The sequence below is a fragment of the Podarcis cretensis genome (assembly GCF_951804945.1).
Source record: "Podarcis cretensis genome assembly, chromosome: 7".
NCBI lineage: Eukaryota > Metazoa > Chordata > Lepidosauria > Squamata > Lacertidae > Podarcis > Podarcis cretensis.
The window spans coordinates 82,129,421-82,150,774 of NC_137176.1; the positions used below are offsets into that span (position 1 = coordinate 82,129,421).

Genomic DNA, 21,354 nt, shown 5'->3' on the forward strand with positions numbered 1-21,354 from the left:
ACTGTTTTCACATATGAAATAGTTTCCATTTGCATATATGCATTTATTTTTCATTATCTTTGTTGTTGTTATTACCATGAAATTGCTTTGAGACATTTTGTGGGGATTCATAAGGGGAATTAAATAAATAAAACAGAGATATGTGGAAGTGTGCACTTGGCCCTGATCCTGAAATGCCCCATCCCTGTTATAGTCTAAGAGACATTTGTAAAATGGAGTATTGCAGCAGCTATATTCTTAGTTCTTGCCACTCCTTCAAACCTACAAAGCATGCCAGGATTAGGCAGGTTTCTTATACTGAAACTTTATATTGTTCAAACAATTCTTCCTACAATATTACTACAAACATGCTGTGGGTAAGGCAAGAGAGGAAGAGACCGACCTGGGGAAAATCTATTCTTGAGATTTCAGAGACCCCCGTCAGTCAACAGTAGACCAGAACAGTAGTGGTTCAATGATCTGATTTAGTGTAACATAGCTCTGTATGGATTCATGCTCAGAGATACACTTACCTTTTTGAGGTAGTTTTGGAAGAACTCTTGGACCCAGTGCAGTCTTAGCAGTCCCAGTGCTGATGAACAAACACATAATGGTTTACATCTCTATAATGAAATACCCAAATGCCTCCTTTTTAGAGTACCAGGCATTAACATTAGCAGCACAAACACTTTCCATAGAACAGACTCAAAACCTCACAGGGGTGTTGACTGTGGGCTTCCTTTACTCAAATATAACAATGTTTGTATATAAGAATTCTATTATTCTAAGCTTGTTTTTGAAATAGGATATTGACCTGTTCAGATAGGACACCACTGGAACAGAAATCAGAAGTCAAAACAAAACTGAAAAAGAATCATGAACTGGGGCAGGGGAGAGGTTGGACTTTGAATTCTGAATTATTTCAGCACTGGATGATCAACTCAAGGAAATTATTAAAAACTACAGTGGTACCTCGGGTTACAGACGCTTCAGGTTACAGACTCCGCTAACCCAGAAACAGTACCTCGGGTTAAGAGCTTTGCTTCAGGAATCGTGCTCTGGCGGTGCGGTGGCAGCAGGAGGCCCCATTAGCTAAAGAGGTGCTTCAGGTTAAGAACAGTTTCAGGTTAAGTATGGACCTCCGGAACGAATTAAGTACTTAACCCGAGGTACCACTGTAAGTATATATGGCACATTATGATCTCTTGTACCTGACATGTTTGAAGATTTGCACTGATTGCCACATTTCCAGGGCTTATTTCCTACTAAATGCGACATTTGAAATTTGCTCCAACGGTTTTGAAACAGTGCTAGTTTAAGCACATGAAAGCACTGCATTGCCTTTTTCTGGAGTGGAGAGGAGACGTCTGCATAGCCTATTTCCTCAAAGCTAGTGCTGCAATAGCTTTTAAAAAAAGATTTTTTAAAAACGAAAACCTCCAAGTTCACTGGTGCTTTAGACTTTTATATCATGGGTCATGAAAGCCGTGTGAACATGTGACAGAAGAGGCTTTTCGTGGTGTCAACAGGATCTTTCTGAAATCAGGCCTGAAAGAAGCCTCCTTCTATTGACAGCTTTTCTAGCTCTGTTAACATCTCTCTTTTTTTTCGCTAGAACTGCATTGCACGTGGTACTTGTCTGAAGAAAACATGATACTGGCTTTTACATTACAATCCCTGACAGTACACCTAGCAAAAGCCATTAAAAAGAAAAGAGAAGGTGAAATGTAAACAAGTTGAGTTCAACTATAAATATGTTTTTGTTTTAAGGAACAATTTTCTACTGACTCACAAAAATCAATTATCTGCATTAATATCATTGTTTGGCCTCAGTGAACAAACAAAAAATATAAAAAATCTTACCCTGATTGTTGAGACATCCCCTCAAACTTGTTTGCAGTCTTTGTGGCTGGAGGACCCAAATCATTACCTATGGATTAAAACATTAAGTTTTTTGATTTTAAATTGGATGAAGTAACAGATATCATAAATAATGTAAAGACTTTTCAAGTAGAAGCTATAGGATCTCACTGCTACTTTTTTATGCATGGTGATTTAAGGCCAGAAAAGGCATTTATAATCTAGAATATGGCTTCCTATGCAATGTTAATTTTAAGCAATTTAAGTCCGTCTGCTAGTAAGGGAAAGTATTTAAAAGAATTATACTATAATAGCATGTTTGTACAGGAAGTGTGTTATACACCGTCTGTTTGCATGTTATGCATGTGTTTGTGGCCAAGGTGCTATGAAAGAAGTTAGGCAAGAGTAAAAACTTTGTGATCTGAGGCATTTTCTCTTTTGAAAAATTGTTAACACTTCAGTCCATATGTAGAACTTCCTATTTCTGTAATATATTAAAAAAAAAACACCTCACCCAACTGTTTATACCAAAATGTGCTAAGAAGCTGAAGGTAGCACTCTAATTTACTATTGTAGGGCACTAGCTATATTGCTGAGGTTTCACATTCTGATACTAAAAACACACCCTGTTTCTACGAGAACTTTTAATTTTATCACCTTCTTTCACCACAAACTGGGAATTAATTTCTCCCAGAGAGGTTGAATTTGTTGATAACAATTAATCTAGTGATGCGAATGAAGAAATGCAAATAACCTTTCTGAAAATGTGTGCAATTCAGCCCTAAGAACCCAAGTGAAGAATTTAATATGTTTAAGGCCCTATTCACACAAATGGCAATCGCTTAGAATGGAGGCACAGAGCTTGTGTGTGAACTGGTCCTCAGAGAGTTAAATTGAGAGTAACCACATTCTAGGCAAAGAAAAGGGCTGGTATGATGGGTGAATGAGTTGCCGCCTGAATTGTGCCTCATTCTAGATGCCCTCTTGCCTCAGGCAGCCCAAGGAAAGAACTCTTCTTTGAGCCAACTGTCTTCCCAGCTGAGAAATCAAAACCTTTGATTTCTCAAAAAACAGCAAGCAAAGGTTGGATGGGGCAGCCAAAATGTGATTTAGCATGTGGTTTGCTTCACAGTGAGGAGGAGCAGAAGACAACAGACCACCTTTAGTGGCCACCCAAGCACGGAGAAAAGCCAAAAGTTCTGGAAATCTGGAGATTCAAGAGGAAGGTACGAGCCTCTCTGTGCCCCATGGAGAGAATAAGGGTATGTTGCAAATAGTGGGGCAAGGCCCCCACTTAGAAGTAACTGTTGTTCCTTTGTCCCCACCCATCCCCTCCAGTTTAAGAAGCCTTATTTTGATTATCCTGTTCTTGTCTACCCTCTAAAGGACACTACTGGGAGTGCAGTCAACTCCAAGGCTTTTTATAGCTAGAAAGATTCTTATTGTTCTAGATCAGGCATAGGCAAACTCAGTCCTCCAGATGTTTTTGGCCTACAACTCCCATGATCCCAGTGGTCAGGGATGATGGGAATTGTAGTCCCAAAACAACTGGAGGGCCGAGTTTGCCTATGCCTGTTCTAGATCAAGGAGGTCTAACTTTTCATACCAAGTGGGCCTACAAGTGTACTTCGACACGGAACCTGTGGACCGCACACTGCCTTGTCGCCGGGTTGGGTTGGGGGCAGGTAGGCCAAGATAAGCAAGGCACAAGGCTTGGAGAAGGAGGTGTGAGGTTCTGGCAGGTCCTGGAGTCCTCCTACATCCCTTCCACAACTGGGAAAGCACTAGCTAGGCTTTGGAAAGGAGGCAAGAGGAATATAGGACCCTGTCAGAGCCCTCGCACTTCCTTCTCAAAGCCCAGCAACTCACTTACTCGGCTCATCTGTTGCCGAGTTATGTGCTGCCCAGTTATTTCCCAACAATTATAGTTCTGTTATAGTTTAATCAACAGTTGCCATCTCTGTTTTATTTAGAAATGCCAGAGAATGTTATAGACTGTTGCAACAACAACAACAACAAAACCACTTAAACGAAATCAGGATGTTTTTCTTCCACAATACATTTGTTAGTATTTAAGGTGTCACAGGAATCTTTGTTGTCTCAGTCTGGAGGTGACACAAGCCAGAGATGCAAGCCAAAGATTTATAGTTACAAGCAGCACATGGATGCAAACACATAAATAAATTTAGTGAATAAAGGGCAGTTAACTAAGCATAGGCCTTCCCTTTGTCATGCAACAGCTAATTAACTTTTCAACACAAAAAACAAGTGCACAATCCACTATTGGCTATGCCAGCAAAAAGGGAGCCCCAAAGAATAATGCATTTGTTGTTAGCTCTGCCACAGTCCTTGTTTGTATGTAACACTAAGCCAAACTGTGGTTTAGAGTGAACAAGCATGTGGACTCCTAGAGAGGGGATCATAGCTGCCTTGCTCCTCACCAGTTGTTCCGCTACTGTGCTGAACTGAAGGATCATCTGGGCTCATGGTTTAGCTTTCTCCAGACAAACCATTGCACTAAGCTTGTTACAGCTTATAATTTGTCTGAGGAAAAGCACTGTATGGCCACCTTTACAAAATGCTATTTTGTATGGCCAGAAACATTTCCCCCTATTCCTGAATTTCACTTGTTTACATGGACGTGACAGGGCCTGATGAATTTTTCAAATTCCAAAAATCAGGGGAGCTAAAAAGATTAAATTAATGTAGTTTAGTTTTGCTTGGTAAGTCAATTGAGTGTAAAATTGCATAGAAAAACCTCCTCACTGAAGAAATTCGCAAAAATAAAGTTTCACTTCCTAAAATGACAAGTCACTGTGACTTGTAACAACCCTGTAACAATGCTCACCCACTTACAGTTGAAGGGAATTTTGATCTATAAACTGACACACGTATTTCCCGCTTATTCAACTGTTCTTGGATTGTGTTTTTTTTTTGGGGGGGGGGGACATAAACCAAGTCTCAAAGAAAACCGTACAAATCTCATACTTTATTCCTAAAGGCTGAGTACAAATCAAATTGTAGACTTTTTCAGGTTAAAGCTTTTTGCCATTGCAGTCAAAATCCATCATCATATTTGAAAATATAGGTCAAGTAATTCCTTAGAACACGTTCAGAACTAAAGTCGAGGGCTTTGAAAATACACTTGTCAGGCAAACCTGATGTATACAAATGTCACACAAGACCAGTTTGTGCATCATGGTAAACCATAGTTAATGGTTTGCCAGGAAAATGAAACCACTCTTGCTTCGCTCTTTCCTTGACATAGCATTACACCACAACCATAACTGGCAAGCTAAAATGTAGCATTGGCTTCACTCTATAGTTTATCTGGTGCAAAATAAAGCACAATGCCAAGTTAGAGATTGTGGTTTGTTGGCCCCACTAGGGGAGGAGTAAAGCATGAGCCATCTGTATGCTCACAATAAGCCACTGACTGTGGCTTACTATGATATGCAAACAAAGCCAGTGGCAAAGTAATTTAGGCTGCAATCCTATACACACTTACTTGGGAGCAAGCACTCAATGGGACTTACTTTTGAGTAGACATGTACAGGACTGCGTGATAGTAAAGGAGAATCTTAGAAAAACCTGAAATTTACTTTGCCAGACACAGAAAAAAATTCTGCTTTAATTATTGCACTTTAGCAGTGTAAAGTACTGACTATGGAGGCTAGAATGTTTTCAGCAGAGTACAAGGCAACATGGTAGCCTAGGGACAGCAGCAGCTTTAAAATCTTACGAAGGGTGTGCTTTTGTAGTTTCAAGCAAACACCTTAAGCTCTGCATAAACTGGTTTGATTTCCCTCTTTCTGCCCCAGAGGACCTTCCTATCAATCTAAACAGAACTGTGCTAACAAATATTGGAAATAATTAGCTGCCCTATTATGAATGTTCCATCAGCGGATGCCAGATGGAATTAATTATCTTCCCTCTATGCCCCCTACATGCAATTCATGGTTGGTTGGTTGGTTGGTGTCTCCTGATCCACAATGGCAATTCTGTAGGGGCACCGGGGGGGGGGGGAGATAAGCCCCATTGAGCTACGGAGACTTGTTGAGTGGGTTCCCAATAGCACAACAGTTTAGCTGAACCCAGCTCAACATGTTTGGTAACTGTGTTAGCTACTTCTGCACATTGTCACCAACAGAATTAAACAAGGTAGCTAAGGGGACGCGGGTGGCACTGTGGGTTAAAGCACAGAGCCTAGGACTTGCCGATTGGAAGGTCGGTGGTTTGAATCCCCACAACGAGGTGAGCTCCCGTTGCTCGGTCCCAGCTCCTGCCAACCTAGCAGTTTGAAAGCACGTCAAAGTGCAAGTAGATAAATAGGTACCACTCTGGCAGGAAGGTAAACGGCGTTTCCATGCACTGCTCTGGTTCACCAGAAGCGGCTTAGTCATGCTGGCCACATGACCCAGAAGCTGTATGCCGGCTCCCTCGGCCAATAAAGCGAGATGAGCGCCGCAACCCCAGAGTCGGCCACGACTGGACCTAATGGTCAGGGGTCCCTTTACCTTTTTAAGGTAGCTATGAGCCTTCAGAATGACACAGGAAAAGTCACAGAAAGCTTATCAGCTGGAGAGATTCATTTATAATTAGCAGCGACTGGTTTGATTCATACCTCACACTCAGCCATGGTTTTGCACTAACCCTGTAACAACCAATTTTGCCGGCCAATTGTAAATTATGTTTTCCCCCCCAATTCCAACATTCCGCTGAATCTTGGATAGCCTTCCTGAACCAAGGTTCAGTGTGATGTCTGAACTGTGCCAATGTGAGCATCTCCCGAGTGTTGTCTTAAGTGTTTTAAAACTCACCCCAAGGAATTTGGCTCTTATTCTGGGGTCCATGAGGTAGTGGGCTTGGTGGGTCAGAGAGGGTTCTTTTGTGTCCAGGGGGTGGGGGAGGGGGCCTCTTCTTAGACAGAGTGGAGCTGCCACTAGTGGTTTGAGTGCTTAAAGGAAGGGTTGAAGGAGGGCCTGGCGGACCTGTAAAATCAAACAAACAGCCATTTACCAACACACAGAAGGGTTAGCACTAGAACAGCGCAAAAGGAACTACCAAAACAAAACAAAACAAAACAGCACCAGACCACATTAAAACAAAGGACTGAAAAGCAACAATAAGCAATTCCAAACTTTAACAACACTCTTATTACACTCTAAGCCTTTCTGGCTATGTAGGTATTTTGACTGGAAAGGTACACGTACACGTACACGTACACGTACACACACACACACACACACACACACACTTGGCGTATCAGAGAGAAGGCACCCTAAAGGAATTTCAGTTTAATATTTAGTCACAGCAGACAATGCTTACTTAATTATTATCTATTTTAAAATAAATCTATTATTATCTATTTTAAATTATTATCTATAATAATAAGGAAGATAAGGAGGAAAAGAACAGATGTGGATTGGAAGTTACTTTCTGCTAAAGCATGCACCACTGAAAGCAGATACAGTAAGCCAACAACCTAGGCAAGGGGTACATTCCAGGGATTGAGCCTAAAGCCAAAATTGTGTATAGTTAATACTCACTAGGTTCAATGGCGGGTGGGCTTGCCAAAGTAATTTTATTCATTTTTTAAAATTAATTTTATATATTGCCCTTCATCCGAGGATCTGAGGGCAGTTTACAAGATAAAAATACAGTATAAAAGAACAAAATAAATAGTTAAAACTGAACAGAACAATAGGTCCCCACCCAATACACTTAAAAGGTCGTAGAATATTAATAAGCCAAAGGCCTGGTTGAAGAGGAACTCAGCCTACTTTATGCCCCTTTTAATCTTTTTTTATTTCTTTTGCCATGCATGTAAAGCTGAATGCACACAAGTTAAATGTGCGTAAGTTGCAGGCTTGCTGTACTGTCTTCGGTGGCTTTCTGTACAGCAGATCCTACCATTGCTAATGCATTGTGTGTTTAGGCATTCATACATAAAAGAGATCATGGTTCAAACTTGCGTATCTAAATTACAATAATTTTGCTTCCATCTATTTTAACATTAAACCTTAAAAGCATGTTAAACATAAGTTTTATTGGGTGTCCTATATAGACACCATAACAAATAAATAAGAAACATAGCTAAAAGACTAATTTGGTGGTAATACGGATAATAGCAAATGTACTAGATTGTTTTATAGATTACAATAACACTGTGAAGTGCTTAACATTACATAAATGCAATTTGTCATTAAAATGTTAAAAAGAGAGAGAATCTACTGCCTCGTTATGCTGTCATATAAGATCAATGCCATATAAGAAATGAAGTGGATTTTATGCTCTAATGACAGATTAGCAGTAAAAGATGCTGAAATTCTGAGATACAAAAATCGCCTTGGTTAATTAAAAATTCTCATTGGTAAATGTGGAATAAAGTGAAATAGCAGTATACATACTATTATTACTACTACAAAGCATACCTTTGAAAACAAAGTAGATGATACAAATAAGTGCACTGAATCTTAGAAGAAATTAGAAGATGGCTTTTATTAAAAATACACCATGTTTTAGCTTGTTTTGAATCAAAACAAACAAGATGCAGACACTTGACTATGTAACAACACAGTGGAACCTCAGTTTTTGAGCGTCTCGGAAGCTGAATGGTTTGGAACCAGAATGCCAAAAACCTGGAAGTAATTGCTTCTGTTTTCAAATGCGCCTTGGAAGTTGAACGGCTTCTGCTGTGTGTTTTTTCATTTTTTTTAGTGGATTTTGCTGACTGCCCATTGATCCTCGATTTTCAAATATTTCGGAAGTTGAACGGTCTTCCGGAACTGATTACGTTCGAAAACCGAGGTTCCACTGCATTGTGACATCCTGCATAAGGTCAGGGATTATCATTGCAAGGGTATATTATGTTAGTCATTGTTCTGATTCTGTATTGCTTATATTATTGTTTATCTCATTATCTACCTTGCAATCTACCTGAATAAAGAGTGAAAATGGGAAAATATTCATTTTAAAAGTTGCACCACCTCAGAAAGAATGGAGAAATCTATCATAACAGTCTAAGGGTCTATCATTATCCAGAGAAAACAGGTGCAAGTACAGTTAGACAAACCTAATATTTATCGTAAACACAAGCTGCTCCTTAAGTTGCACTGCAAACTAAACAGCTGCATACACATTTAGGAGGCAAGTGCACGCCATGGGTACCACAGCAGATTCAAATTTCAATTAGGGAACACTGAAGTCAAATTTAGCTTGAATAAATAGCGCAACACACAAAACAGCATAGAATCCAATGTCTACACAAGTAGAGGTGGATGAAGATTACAACAATAATTCATATAAACCTTCTTACATGCCTAATAATACTTCTGTGCAAAATGACTCTGGATGAAGCCCAACAGAGATTAATGGGGCTCCCTTCAAGCTAACTGTGTATAGGATTGCAGCTTTAGTCAAACCATGCCAATTGGTTTGGTGCCATAGCTCCAAAGATGTTTGACAACTTAAAGCAGCAAAGCATCTGCTTTGGTAGATACAGGCTCCAGTGGGTGATATTTCTCCAGACTCAAGAAAATAGCTAGCGAAGAAACTCTTTGCTATGCAAAAATGTGCTCCGAATCAGTCATGTGGCTGATCCCAGCCAACTGAGGGTTATGTAGTAGAAAGAATGATGTCTCAATACTACATAGCCAAGGAGATTTGAATATCCACAGATGTCATTGGAGGCAATCCTGAAATAGGTTAAATCCTGCATACCCCACCCCCTTCAAAGCACTGAAAAATCACCAGAATGTAGCGACAGAGCACCATGGGCAAGGAAAGCTTTAATTTAGCTAAAGCCATTTGCAAAAAGCCACCTTCTCCCTTTCAGTTCAGTCCTAGTTTTGTTCTAACTTTCTGGAGAACCGCTTGGTTACCTGCTCATCATTGCTCTACTAGAAATAGAATATTTTACTTGATTGTTTCCACCATGGTCTGGATTAGGTGGGGTGATCTGATGGAGAGTCTGATGTACTTATCTCGTCAAGACTTAGTCAATTTAGCATTAGAACTGTGAGCAGAATGAGCATTAACCAAACCTTACCCAAGCAACTGTTTCTTAAAAGTTAAGCAAGCACCTGAGTACTGTTGAATACTTGGTGCTTTAACAAAAGAGGTTTCTAATAGCCTTCAAACTATTATTGTCCATTTATGAAAGAAAATTATAAACCTTCCATTTGAGCACTGAAAACATTTCAAAAAAGGAAAATCCCAGTTAACCACAAAAGTTTTACAAGAAGTGTTTGGTATTTAATAACATACCTTTACCAGCATTTCTAGGAGGGAGTGGAGGGGCATCTATTCCTGTCGGAGAAGTTGCGGAGTCTATGCTTGCGGAGACAAAAATCTGATTGGGGAAGGCTCCATAGGAGAGTCGCTGTTTGTCCCTTGGCGTGCTAAGACCAGGAAGAGCCATTTTGTCTTGGGGAGAAGTACTGGAGGAGTGACAAAAGCTCTGGGGTCTTGGGGAACGCTCCTTCTTTATCGGACTAGGCTGTGGGAAAATTTAATAGACTCATTATAATTGTGCACCATCCAGGTGTTTGTTTTTTTAAAGGGTAATGCTGATGAAAGAGAAAGAACTATTACACAAACATATCTGTGCGTCTCAGACTTTGCAATCCCTCTGACCAGTAGGCAGCACTATACAATTTGGCTTCAGTTGACTCTTACCTAGCAGACAACCCAAAATCAATCTCCAGCTTCACTAATATACGGACTGCCATGTTTCTCTTTACTTCGGGCTTTCTGTCTAACCAGGAAACTGTCTTTCGCTTAAGGCCTGAGACAGATGTGGGTAACAGTAGGCCTTTATGTTTTCAAAAATGGTGATCTGTTCAAAAAGAAAAAAGAAGAAAGGGGGATCTGCCACTGCTTCTTTATCCCAGAATATTAGGTGTAACCTGATACCTTCGGCACCTAGCAGAGATTAATTCAATCAGTTCCCAATCTCAGTTAGGTGACTAAATGCAGACCTCATGGTCACAACATTCAGCCTTATTTTGTACTTTTTATACTTCTGGGTATCCCCTCACTCATCTTCCCACCTCCTGCTTTTTTAAATATCCAACCTGACGAAGAATTATGGAGTGCCAGAAAGCCTGCTCATTATTTTATGTAATTTTGGTTGGTCCCTAATGTGAATTTTGGGGTTTTTCATAAGGACCAATATGGTTCCCTCTTTGTTTGTCTGTTTTAGAAATATATGAATACAGCAGTACCTCGGGTTACAAACACCTCGGGTTACAGACTCCGCTAACCCGGAAGTAGTACCTTGGGTTAAGAATTTTACCTCAGAATGAGAACAGAAATCACGTACCAGTGGCAGCGGTAGGCCCCATTAGCTAAAGTGGTACCTCAGGTTAAAAACGGTTTCAGGTTAAGAACGGACCTCCGGAACGAATTAAGTTTGTAACCAGAGGTACCACTGTACTGTTAACATACATGCAAAAAGTTGCCAAGAAAGAAATTGAAAAAGGTTCATGCAACCCAACGATATACAGTGGCACCTCGGGTTAAGTACTTAATTTGTTCCGGAGGTCCGTTCTTAAGCTGAAACTGTTCTTAACCTGAAGACCACTTTAGCTAATGGGGCCTCCTGCTGCTGTCGCGCCGCCGGAGCACAATTTCTGTTCTCAACCTGAAGCAAAGTTTTTAACCCGAGGTACTATTTCTGGATTAGCGGAGTCTGTAACCTGAAGCGTATGTAACCTGAAGCGTATGCAACCCGAGGTACCACGGTATAAATCGATCTCCTGTGTACTTAAGAATGTCAGTGTTAAATGTACACACACAACTTTGCAGTATACTTTCCATGTGAGCAAACCTGCTCCCAAAAGCAGAAAAGAAATTCTCTAAAACCGCTTGGCGAAACAAGTTGTAGCATAATGTTCAAACTTGGAACTATAGCTCTGTTTATTAACTATGCAGTTCTGTTTGTTTGTACATAGCTTTGCAACATATATAATGGAGCGTGAACTTTTTTTAAAAGACGAGAAAGAGCTTTTGGTGGAGGAATTTGTCGGAGAAGCAGCTAATGAGATATAGTGCTTAACGTCCATAGGAAAATGTGTATTCTGAACCCTATGGGGGAGATGCTGTTTCTACTCCAAATTGTGTACCACTACTACAGGTTTCAAATTGTAGGTTTAGATCCTTATGAGGAGAGGGAGCAATTGGAAGGAGAAAATATACAAGGAGGGTTAAGCACTCCCCTCCCACTTCTCTGCTCTGAGGGTTGGATCCAAAGTTTGTTCATTCCATTATTTCAAAAAAGAAATAAAAGGGGGAAAGTGTACAGCAGGATTCTATTATGTATGTCTGCACATTGTGTAGCTTGCTTCTAAGTCCCAGTAACTTGTCGACAGTTTTAGTTAAATAGTTATTCTGTATTTGAGAACAAATTTTATATGATTCGTTGAATGCTAGGTAAATGTTTTAGTCTCTTCCAGTCCTTAGATCTCTGATATCTTCAATATGTCTATAGACCTCTCAAGTGCTTGAGAATTTCCCCATTTTGTGCTAGTCATTTGTTCTATGTTTTATGATTTTGTGATGGCTTAATGATTTTATTGTATGCTGTCTTGATATTTTTCTTAAGCAGATGGTGGTATATAAATGTTCATATAAATGATTTAAACAGCCACACAGAGTGGCTGGGAAAACCCAGTCAGATGGGCGGGGTATAAATTTATTATTATTATTATTATTATTATTATTATTATTATTATTATGGTTCGCTTGTAGGTCTGAAACCTTCCATGGCCCACTAATTAAAAGCTTCTTTATGGCCAAACTAGCACCTGATGTTGTGTGACGTCAGGCTGTTCAACTTAGAACCTGCAGCTTGCAAAGGAAGACTCAGGAGCAGAGGAGCAGCCTTAGAATGTACTCTCAATTCTTCCTTGACAATATGATGTCATGCAATGGAAGAGGTGAGCATAGTTTGGGTCACACCATGCTGTAGGTCAAATAGAGAAGCCTGGCAGGCTGGAGGTTCCCCACCACTGATTTACAAATTACTGAAAATATCTATTTGTGAGATTAAGATCAGTTACTAATCCATAGACTACATAACATTGGTTTAATGCAATTATAGCTACTCTTTTCTAACGTGTTGATCGTTCTCCACAGCTCCTGGATAAGCTTAGCATTCCTTCAGCAACGTTTTTGGACTCAAACTCTAAACTTCCTCCTTCTGCACTCCTCCATGCAGCACGAACCATCTATTCCCAGACAAGCACATTAAGACTCTCACACAATTGCCTACGTGCAGTCTACTTATATATGTAAAGAACAATTGATTAGAACAGTGATTCAATATTAATGAAAGTAGAAGAGGAACAAGTAGAACTCCTCTTAAAAACAATATACGGAGAGAAATTATTAGATCAAAGCAACAGCTCTTACTGAGCTTCAGACTTCAGAGACCAGGGAGGAATGATGGGTGCACTAAGAGTGCAGTCACCCCCAAAATTCAATGTATAATAATTTGATCCAAGACTATTCTTTACCTTGTCATCCAAGTCATCATCGCTTTCATCCATTTCTTCCTGCCGAAGATTCCACTCATACTCTACGTGTACATGTGGATTTAGCTTTCCTGCTTTGGCCTGAGAAAGCTGAAAAGACATGCATTTTGGAAATGTTAATATTACCTCTTTAAATAAAAACTAATTGTGTCCTTTCCAGGGGCAATTTTACCATGGCTTGACTTATACAAGCTCTACACTATCAACAGCAAGCAGAAAACCCTAAATTCTTGTTTTCAGAGTCTGCTTTAAAAAATAAAAGACCCAGAACCCTGTGATTTGGACTAGGCCTACAGGCTTGGTTCCAGAATCACCCTTCTGTGAGTGGAGTTGGTCTGGGAGGCCAGCAGAGGCTGCCACTCACAAAAGGGAGACAAGGAGGTAACTTTTGCCCTATTTCCTCCCATGCTGTGCAGAGCATTCTCCAACTCACTGTAGCAGATGGGGCGTGCAGCGGAGGAACTGGTGAAAACCACCCTGGTCTCCCATGAGCAGAACTTCACTAATAGGATCTATGGAACCATTCTACTGAATGATTAGAGGAATTCAGACCCTTTCCCCTCTCACTTCCATTTGTGTAAGATAGCATCCCCCCCTGCCCCTTACCAAGTCTTCACACTGGGTAGATTTCAATCTCTTTGCTGTGTCCAGAGCAGTCTCTCCAGTTTGGTTTACTAGAAAATGGAAATATGATATTAAATAGTCGAACAGTGCTGCAAAAAATATAATAAAATCCAGGACTCTATATTTAAAAAATAGAATATGAAAACCAAGCTATTTATATGCACAAGAAGAATGATCTTGGAGAACAGCAGAACCCACTGAACAATGGGAACAATTCAAGCTTACAAAATTACGACAGTTCAGAACTAAGGAATTCAGTTTTAGCTAGAATGTTGTACAGAATGAAAGGGGATTTATTGCTTTTCTTCTGCAAGCAATGTTGATGTGCAGTGGTTAGCAGCTGAGAGCTAGGTACTAGAAGCAAAAGAATGATATGGGAAGCCTGGAGTGCTCTATGCTTGCTGGATCCTGGAAGTGCTCTTTATTTTGGGAGTAATACAATGACACCCCAACTATTACTTCTCAATTGTAAAGCTGTATAGTTATGAATCTTCAGAGAGTCCAAAGGCTCAGAAGGAACATTTTAAAAAATGGAAGTTGACCTTGTAAATGTTACTCTGAATTTTCACTATCTGGGAAAGCAGGAGCAAAGCAGTATCTCATTTTAACAAGTTAACATCAAAGGCAATATAACTGAGTCAAATGATCAAAGGTGCATTTGAAATATGAGAAAAATGCAAATCAGGAACCACCAAGAGATTTGCACCAAGGGCTTTTTTTTTATTACTTGAGGAAGATTTTTAATTACTTCAAGTCTGTGTCTAAGTTAAACAATTTCCTTCTTGGTCAGCTACACTTTTTCTTGGGTAATGAACTCTTCACATCCCTGTTTAAAGATTTTATCCTTAAAACCATTCTGTATGGAATATTGAAAATATTCTGAAGTTACAGATTTGCTCACCTATATCTATAGTTGGCTTCCCCTTCAAAAGCAATTTCAAACATTCAGGCTTATTATATATACTGCAGTAGTGCAGAACCGTATTCCCCAATGCCGTCTGTTTATCCAGGTTTCCACTAAAAAGCAAAGGGAAAAAAACAACATTAGTACTTTATAACAAATAATTCATATTGTGTTTGTTGTGTGCTTGCATGCAAGTGCACACACATGAATGTATATTTTTCTATATTGACAAAAGCATTTAACAAGGGGGGGGGGGATAGTGATAGATTTTCAGACCCTTTCAGTACTTGGAGTACCCTTTGGGGGTACTCAAAGATACTCCAATATTGAAGTACTTCAATAATAGAAGCCGTCCTGTTCCCCCATCTCATCTGTAATATATCTCTAGCATACAAGCTTTCTATAATGTGAAATACTATGATAAGCAATCTTTTTGCCCCCACAGCCTGCCCCAAATTTGACAGACTTGGGTGTATTGGTATTCCCCTCCACAAATACAAAAAATACGTGTGGCAGTTGCTAGAAAAAGGTTAAGCTAAACCTTGTGGTAGCAAGATAAACAGTCAAGGTTGCTCATACAATGGTACCTTGGTTGTCGAACTTAATCTGTTCCAAGAGTCCGTTCGACTCCCGGAACCATTCGAAAAACAAGTCGCAGCTCCCGATTGGCTGCAGGAGCTTCCTGCACCCAATCAGAAGCCACGTCAGCTGCTTTGGAAATTTGGCTTCCAAATAAGGTTTGAAAACCTGAACACTTACTTCCGGGTTTTCGGTGTTCGGGAGCCAAAACGTACACGTACCAAGACATACAAGAACCAAGGTATGACTGTATTCAGAAATTGTTACAAGAGCAGAAAGGTGGAGAGAGCCCAAAACAGAGAGAGAGAGGTGGTGACAAGTGCATGTGGCAGAATGTGTGATGCATGATGGAGCAAAAGAAAATAAATTCCAACTTTACATTGATACATTCTGAGCTGGTGGTGAACAGTTCGTTTTGGAGCTGTGCTAGATAGCTCCATTAAAATATCGAATAGGGGGTCAAATTTAAAATACTGGCAACATTCATTTCATTCTCCCTCTCCCTCTCCCTCACACACAAGCCCAACAAAAAACCACAAATGCATGGAGTGCGACTGCAGCACAAATAAAGTGGGGTGGCCCGGTCCTTTCCATGCTATTTTCCCACCAGAACCCTCCAAAATGCTGGCATTTCTGTTGATTGAAAATAGCTTCGGGGGGCAGCTTGGGGTGTTTTATGGCAGGGAAACAATGTTGGGAAGATGGGCCCCTGTATGGCTGCTTTTTGGAAAAAGAAGAAAAAGCAAGTTGCCCGTTTTAAGCGTAGTTAACCCTTGGTTTGATAGCTGCACAATTTTCTTAACTGGAGTATTGGATTTTCAAAGTCGGGTGGAAATTGATGTTTATGTTTGCAGCTAAGAGGCAAGTAGGTGGCCTTTACCAGTTTTGTACCAGGAAGTCAACCAGGTGGAGTGAGGTCTGGTCAGCAGTCCGGACTGCTAAATGAAGGGCTGTTTCACCCGGCTCCTAAGGATAGGGAAAAAAATGGTTGCAGGATTAAAGATTCTCAGGTTCATTCCAACTGGGTAAAAATGTTATGACACAAATTATTTCTCCCAGCCAGAACACATTAAAGCCATTTGCAGAATTACTACATCAAAAGTGGGGTAGATACAACAAGCTACTAATCTTATGTGTGCACAAGAATTTGTTAAAATTTAATGTAAATTTTCTTCTGGACAAAATAATACACAGTATAACAGAAACATGTGCCAAGGTGAGTTGCATAGCTGATCCTTATCAGCTATTGTTCTGCTGCATGTGATCTATTTACAGTGGTAAAGGTAAAGGTACCCCTGCCCGTACGGGCCAGTCATGTCCGACTCTAGGGTTGTGCGCCCATCTCACTTAAGAGGCCGGGGGCCAGCGCTGTCCGGAGACACTTCTGGGTCACGTGGCCAGCGTGACGAAGCTGCTCTGGCAAGCCAGCACCAGCGCAGCACATGGAAACGCCGTTTACCTTCCCGCTAGAAAGCGGTACCTATTTATCTACTTGCACTTAGGAGTGCTTTCAAACTGCTAGGTGGGCAGGAGCTGGGACCGAAAGACGAGAGCTCACCCCGCCGCGGGGATTTGAACCGCCGACCATGCGATTGGCAAGTCCTAGGCACTGAGGTTTTACCCACAGCGCCACCCGCGTCCCTAATCATTTACAGTGGTACCTTGGTTTATAACTGTAATCCGTTCTGAAGGTCCGTTTGTAAACCAAAACAGGTTGTAACCCAAGGTGCGCTTTCGCCAATGGGGCTTCCAAAATAAATTTGTTCGTAATCCCCCCAAAAATGGGTTGTGATCCAAAAAAAGGTTGCAAACCAGGACACGCACTTCCGGGTTTGACGTGTTTGTAATCCAAAATGCATGCAAACAAAGACGTATGCAAACCAAGGTACCACTGTATAGTGTTGTGTGTTGTTATAATGCTCATACCTTTCGTATTTCGACCTGTATCTTACCTGTCCAGTCTCTAGCAGTGGCTCCATTAGTTCGACCCCTTCTGCATAGACTTGGAGTAGTGCAAGTAAATCCCTGGATTTAACAGCCTCAAGTAGTTTATTCAGTTTAGCTGCTGCAGATGCACAAGTCTTTCTGGAGAACTTATGATCCACATACTTAGCAGTAATAAATTCTTTACGTGCAGTCCTGAAAACGGGGAAAATATTACTAGAAGTCCCATAGGAATTAGCAGAATGCTTTAAAAAACAACAACAATGAAATTTAATTTTGTATTTAAGGCTACAAATTCAATTCAAAGCATTTAAAAGGGTATTCCTTATCTGAACAATTTAACAGTAACTTGTTCACCTATTATTCTCTAAAGAGAGTATAGTTTGCTCGATGCTTTTACAAAAAAGCCCTCTAAATCAAAAATTGCCCCCCGCACCAAATCCTATGTATTATAAATGTCCAATTCCAGTTCGGTCTAACCCTAACCAAAACATATTAACTAAAAGTATTTTTTGTGTAAGCAGGCTATGTGTTAAAATTCTGAGATAACTAGCTTATATTTTTAAAGCGCATTTTCAAACCCTCAAAACTATGAAGAACATCTTAAGACGATTGCATGGAGTGTCCTAGGCAACATTTCCTAAATTGAGCCAATGAGGCAAATGTGACTGGTCCACAGGCACTCCTAAATCCATGTAACATTCCTCTTTCAAGATCAGATTATAGCAGGTAAGCATATGTAATTGTCCAAACGCCAAACAGAAAGTGATAGTTTGAAACTGCAGGAGGGGATCAGCAAAAAGATGAAAGAAGGAAGTAATACTAAAGAATGAAAGAGAGCATGGAATCATTAGAGGGCAGAAGAGGATCAGAATTGGTTAAGTCAGTGACTGGAGAATAGGAGGTAGCCACACAATGGTACTCTTTTTTTTATTAAAGAAAAATCCAATTAGATGGGCCTGAAGTGGTGCTGTAGGCAGAAATGCAGCTCTGGAAGTAAACAAAAAGTGACGTAATTCGCTGCATTTTGTCATCATAAGACATCATTCAGAAAATGTGTATTGTTAGATTTTTACCAGCAGGCTAATAAAAATGTCAGCTGTAAATCTTGCATGAAAGTTTGAGCTTTTCTTTTCATTTCTTTTCACTAATCACTCAAAATAATCAAATAACAACAAGACAACAAGCAACAATTTCCCCCCAGAACCACTGGTTTGAGAACATGAACAAAACTTTAGAAATTCACTGCAATTTGTTGAAAAAAAGGCATTAAACTATGAAGAGATGGAACTAGATTGGGCATCGGGAAACTCAGCCCTCCTTTGCCTGAAGTAGATGCACTAAAGGGCAATAAAAGCATTAGCTTAAAGCATCTAAGAGCAAATTCAGCCATTTGCTTGCAAATTTACAATGTCTCAATGGGTAGCAAAAAAGGTCTGTCAGCCATGTGAAAACTGCACCTCTATTAGCAAACTCAGAATCAAAAAAAGTCTTTTATTTTCAGTGTGCATGGAGAAATGGGACAATTTTTTATTGTGGGAAAAGAAATCTCTGCCCTAGCTCTGAACTTTCTTTTTTGTTCACTATAATTATTGTGGTCCAAGCAAGGCCAGGTACAAGAGGCAATCCACAGGTTTCCCCCATCAATTATTTCACATTACCACTGGTATTTTTCTTTCATGTTACCATTGGTATTTATTACAAGACTTAATCCTGTCTTTCCAAATTAAAAATGCCTTATGCAAGTATGAACACCAAACACATGCTGCTTCTGTGTATTATGTTTTATTATTATTATTAAAGTAAGCAACATGAATATCAGCTGGGGGGGGGGAGTCAATTTTGTGAAAAACGCCATCTGAAAAGTTGCTCAACATTTGCTGCTTCTTAAGAAAATTAATGTATTGGCTTTGCTTTATCAGAGTCTCTCTAGGTCCATGAAACAAGACGTATATTAATTTTGTCCGCATGCAATACTTTCCCCCATGACTTACATATCACTTGATGGAGTAGGTTTTGGAGAAGGACTTGGTAAATTCCCCTCCATAATTTCATTAAAACTATTGTTTCCAATGTTCTTGGCCAGCTGTGGAAGATACAGAACAAGAGTATTCATCTAAAGACTTTTAATGTGTAGTATTAGAAGTATACTGTGTTTTCAAAGACACAGCCAGATAACCCCTCCCCGCAGAACAGCATAGGCCTTCTGAGAAAACTTCCCCTTAGAAATGGCAGTCTGCCATTACCATTTTGCACTCAAGCAAATACAGTGGACGCTCGGGTTGCGAATGTGATCCGTGCAGGGGGCACGTTAGCAACCCGCGCTCCACGCACGTCGCGATTTAGCACTTCTGTGCATGTGCTGAAACCTGGAAGTAACCCGTTCCGGTAATTCCGGGTTCGGCGCAGTGTGCAACCCGAAGCGCCTGTAACCCAAGGTATGACTGTAGTACAAAAATCAAGATACCCACCAGAACTGAGCACCCTGAAAGAAAAATAACATAGTAGTACTATCAGGGATATAGGAAGCTGCCTTGCAGTGGGAGAACAGAGAAGCAGAGCTCACTTCATTAGCTCTGCTGTGTCAGGCCAGCTCCATCAGGCTTCTGCTCCTAAAACTGGTTCACCTGGGAGCAGCCATTCTATCAAACTCCCACAGTAGGAGAGATAGAAAGCAGGGCTCATTTAGTCAGCTTTGCTGGAGAGCCCAGCTCCATCAGGCACCTCCTGCCCCTGAACTGTGCTAGCTGGTCATTACAGGAACTGTTTAGACATTGGTGCTGGAGTTTTGATTTCCCTCTTCCCTCCCTGTCCTTTTCACTGGATGCCAGAAGCATGAGTTTAACTCAGGGGTAGCATCTGATTTAAGATTTATTTATTTATTGAAAATAGAAATGTTGTATGACACTGGTATTTTGTGATCTTTCGCAGCTTATAAATATTACTAATATTAAAAAACCCCAATCATTTGCCTGATCTTTATAGGGACTGATCTGTCTGGAACCGGAATTTGCTATGTAAAAATCAGAGGGCTGAAGCATGCAGAAGTATGGCTAATCGCATAATGGAGATACCTGGGAGAATGAAGGATCTACCATGGGGTATGAGAGATGTTATTTCAGGGCATAGATAAGGGAAAAATTCTGAGGTTCTCAAGAAAGCTCACTTATGCCACTCAGGCAAAAGTAACAAAGAAACTGAGGAGAGTGCCTCGGATCTCTCCCTGAGCTATCAGAGACAAGGGAGTAAGTTCCCTGCGCAAGGTGATGAAGGGCTGTGGATCTAGATATTTCTCAATGCTGTTCTGAGCAGGCACAGATCTCTTGCGTGTGACAGAATAAGAGATTCTGCCTGGAGAGTAGTTGTGAAATACATCCATGCAAACAAGTCTATATGAATAGAATAGTCAAAGACATATCCAAAGTTCCCTTCCCTCCCTGTCCTTTTCCCCTTATATGTCATGTTATTTTAGGCCAGGCATAGGCAAACCCGGACCTCCAGATGCTTTGGGACTACAATTCCCATCATCCCTGACGACTGGTCCTGTTAGTGAGGTATCATGGGAGTTGTAGTCCCAAAACATCTGGAGGGCCTATGCCTGTTTTAAGCTGTAAAACTGTAGGTGGGAACTGTCTTGACCGTCTGGGAGCCTTTTTGGCTGAAAAGTGGGGAGGCAAAACATGAACGCTGCCATTTCCACATCTTTGTAACATTATGCTTAGCAGTAACTGCCCAGATATATTAATTCTAAGCCTGGTGAATTTTATGTTGCTTACCAAGAGTTCAGATGTTCCTAATTTGTCTAGCTCTATAGATTGGATTCGAGAAATATGAACACCCATTTCTCTATGTATTCCGGAGCACTCTATACAGGTTAAAATACCCAGGTTCGTTGAAAGCCACGTTGGATCTGGGGGAAAAAAACAG

The 21,354-nt window shown here is 40.5% G+C and overlaps 1 protein-coding gene across 5 annotated transcripts in view; it reads right to left on the reverse strand.

Moving 5' to 3' along the window:
* The window catches only part of ASAP1 (ArfGAP with SH3 domain, ankyrin repeat and PH domain 1), a 141,681-nt gene that overhangs the window by 7,840 nt on the left and 112,487 nt on the right, over positions 1-21,354 (reverse strand). For 4 of the 5 annotated variants that reach the window (XM_079984200.1, XM_079984201.1, XM_079984202.1 and 1 more), the window contains 11 exons: positions 21,204-21,337; positions 19,422-19,513; positions 17,436-17,622; positions 16,364-16,449; positions 14,902-15,017; positions 13,983-14,050; positions 13,359-13,466; positions 10,108-10,339; positions 6,660-6,830; positions 1,843-1,909; positions 513-571 (listed from right to left, as the gene is read on the reverse strand). In XM_079984200.1, coding sequence (XP_079840326.1) covers positions 513-571; positions 1,843-1,909; positions 6,660-6,830; positions 10,108-10,339; positions 13,359-13,466; positions 13,983-14,050; positions 14,902-15,017; positions 16,364-16,449; positions 17,436-17,622; positions 19,422-19,513; positions 21,204-21,337 — 1,320 coding nt within the window. The remainder of the gene's footprint in view (positions 1-512; positions 572-1,842; positions 1,910-6,659; positions 6,831-10,107; positions 10,340-13,358; positions 13,467-13,982; positions 14,051-14,901; positions 15,018-16,363; positions 16,450-17,435; positions 17,623-19,421; positions 19,514-21,203; positions 21,338-21,354) is intronic. The other variant, XM_079984204.1, reaches the window with a different exon arrangement.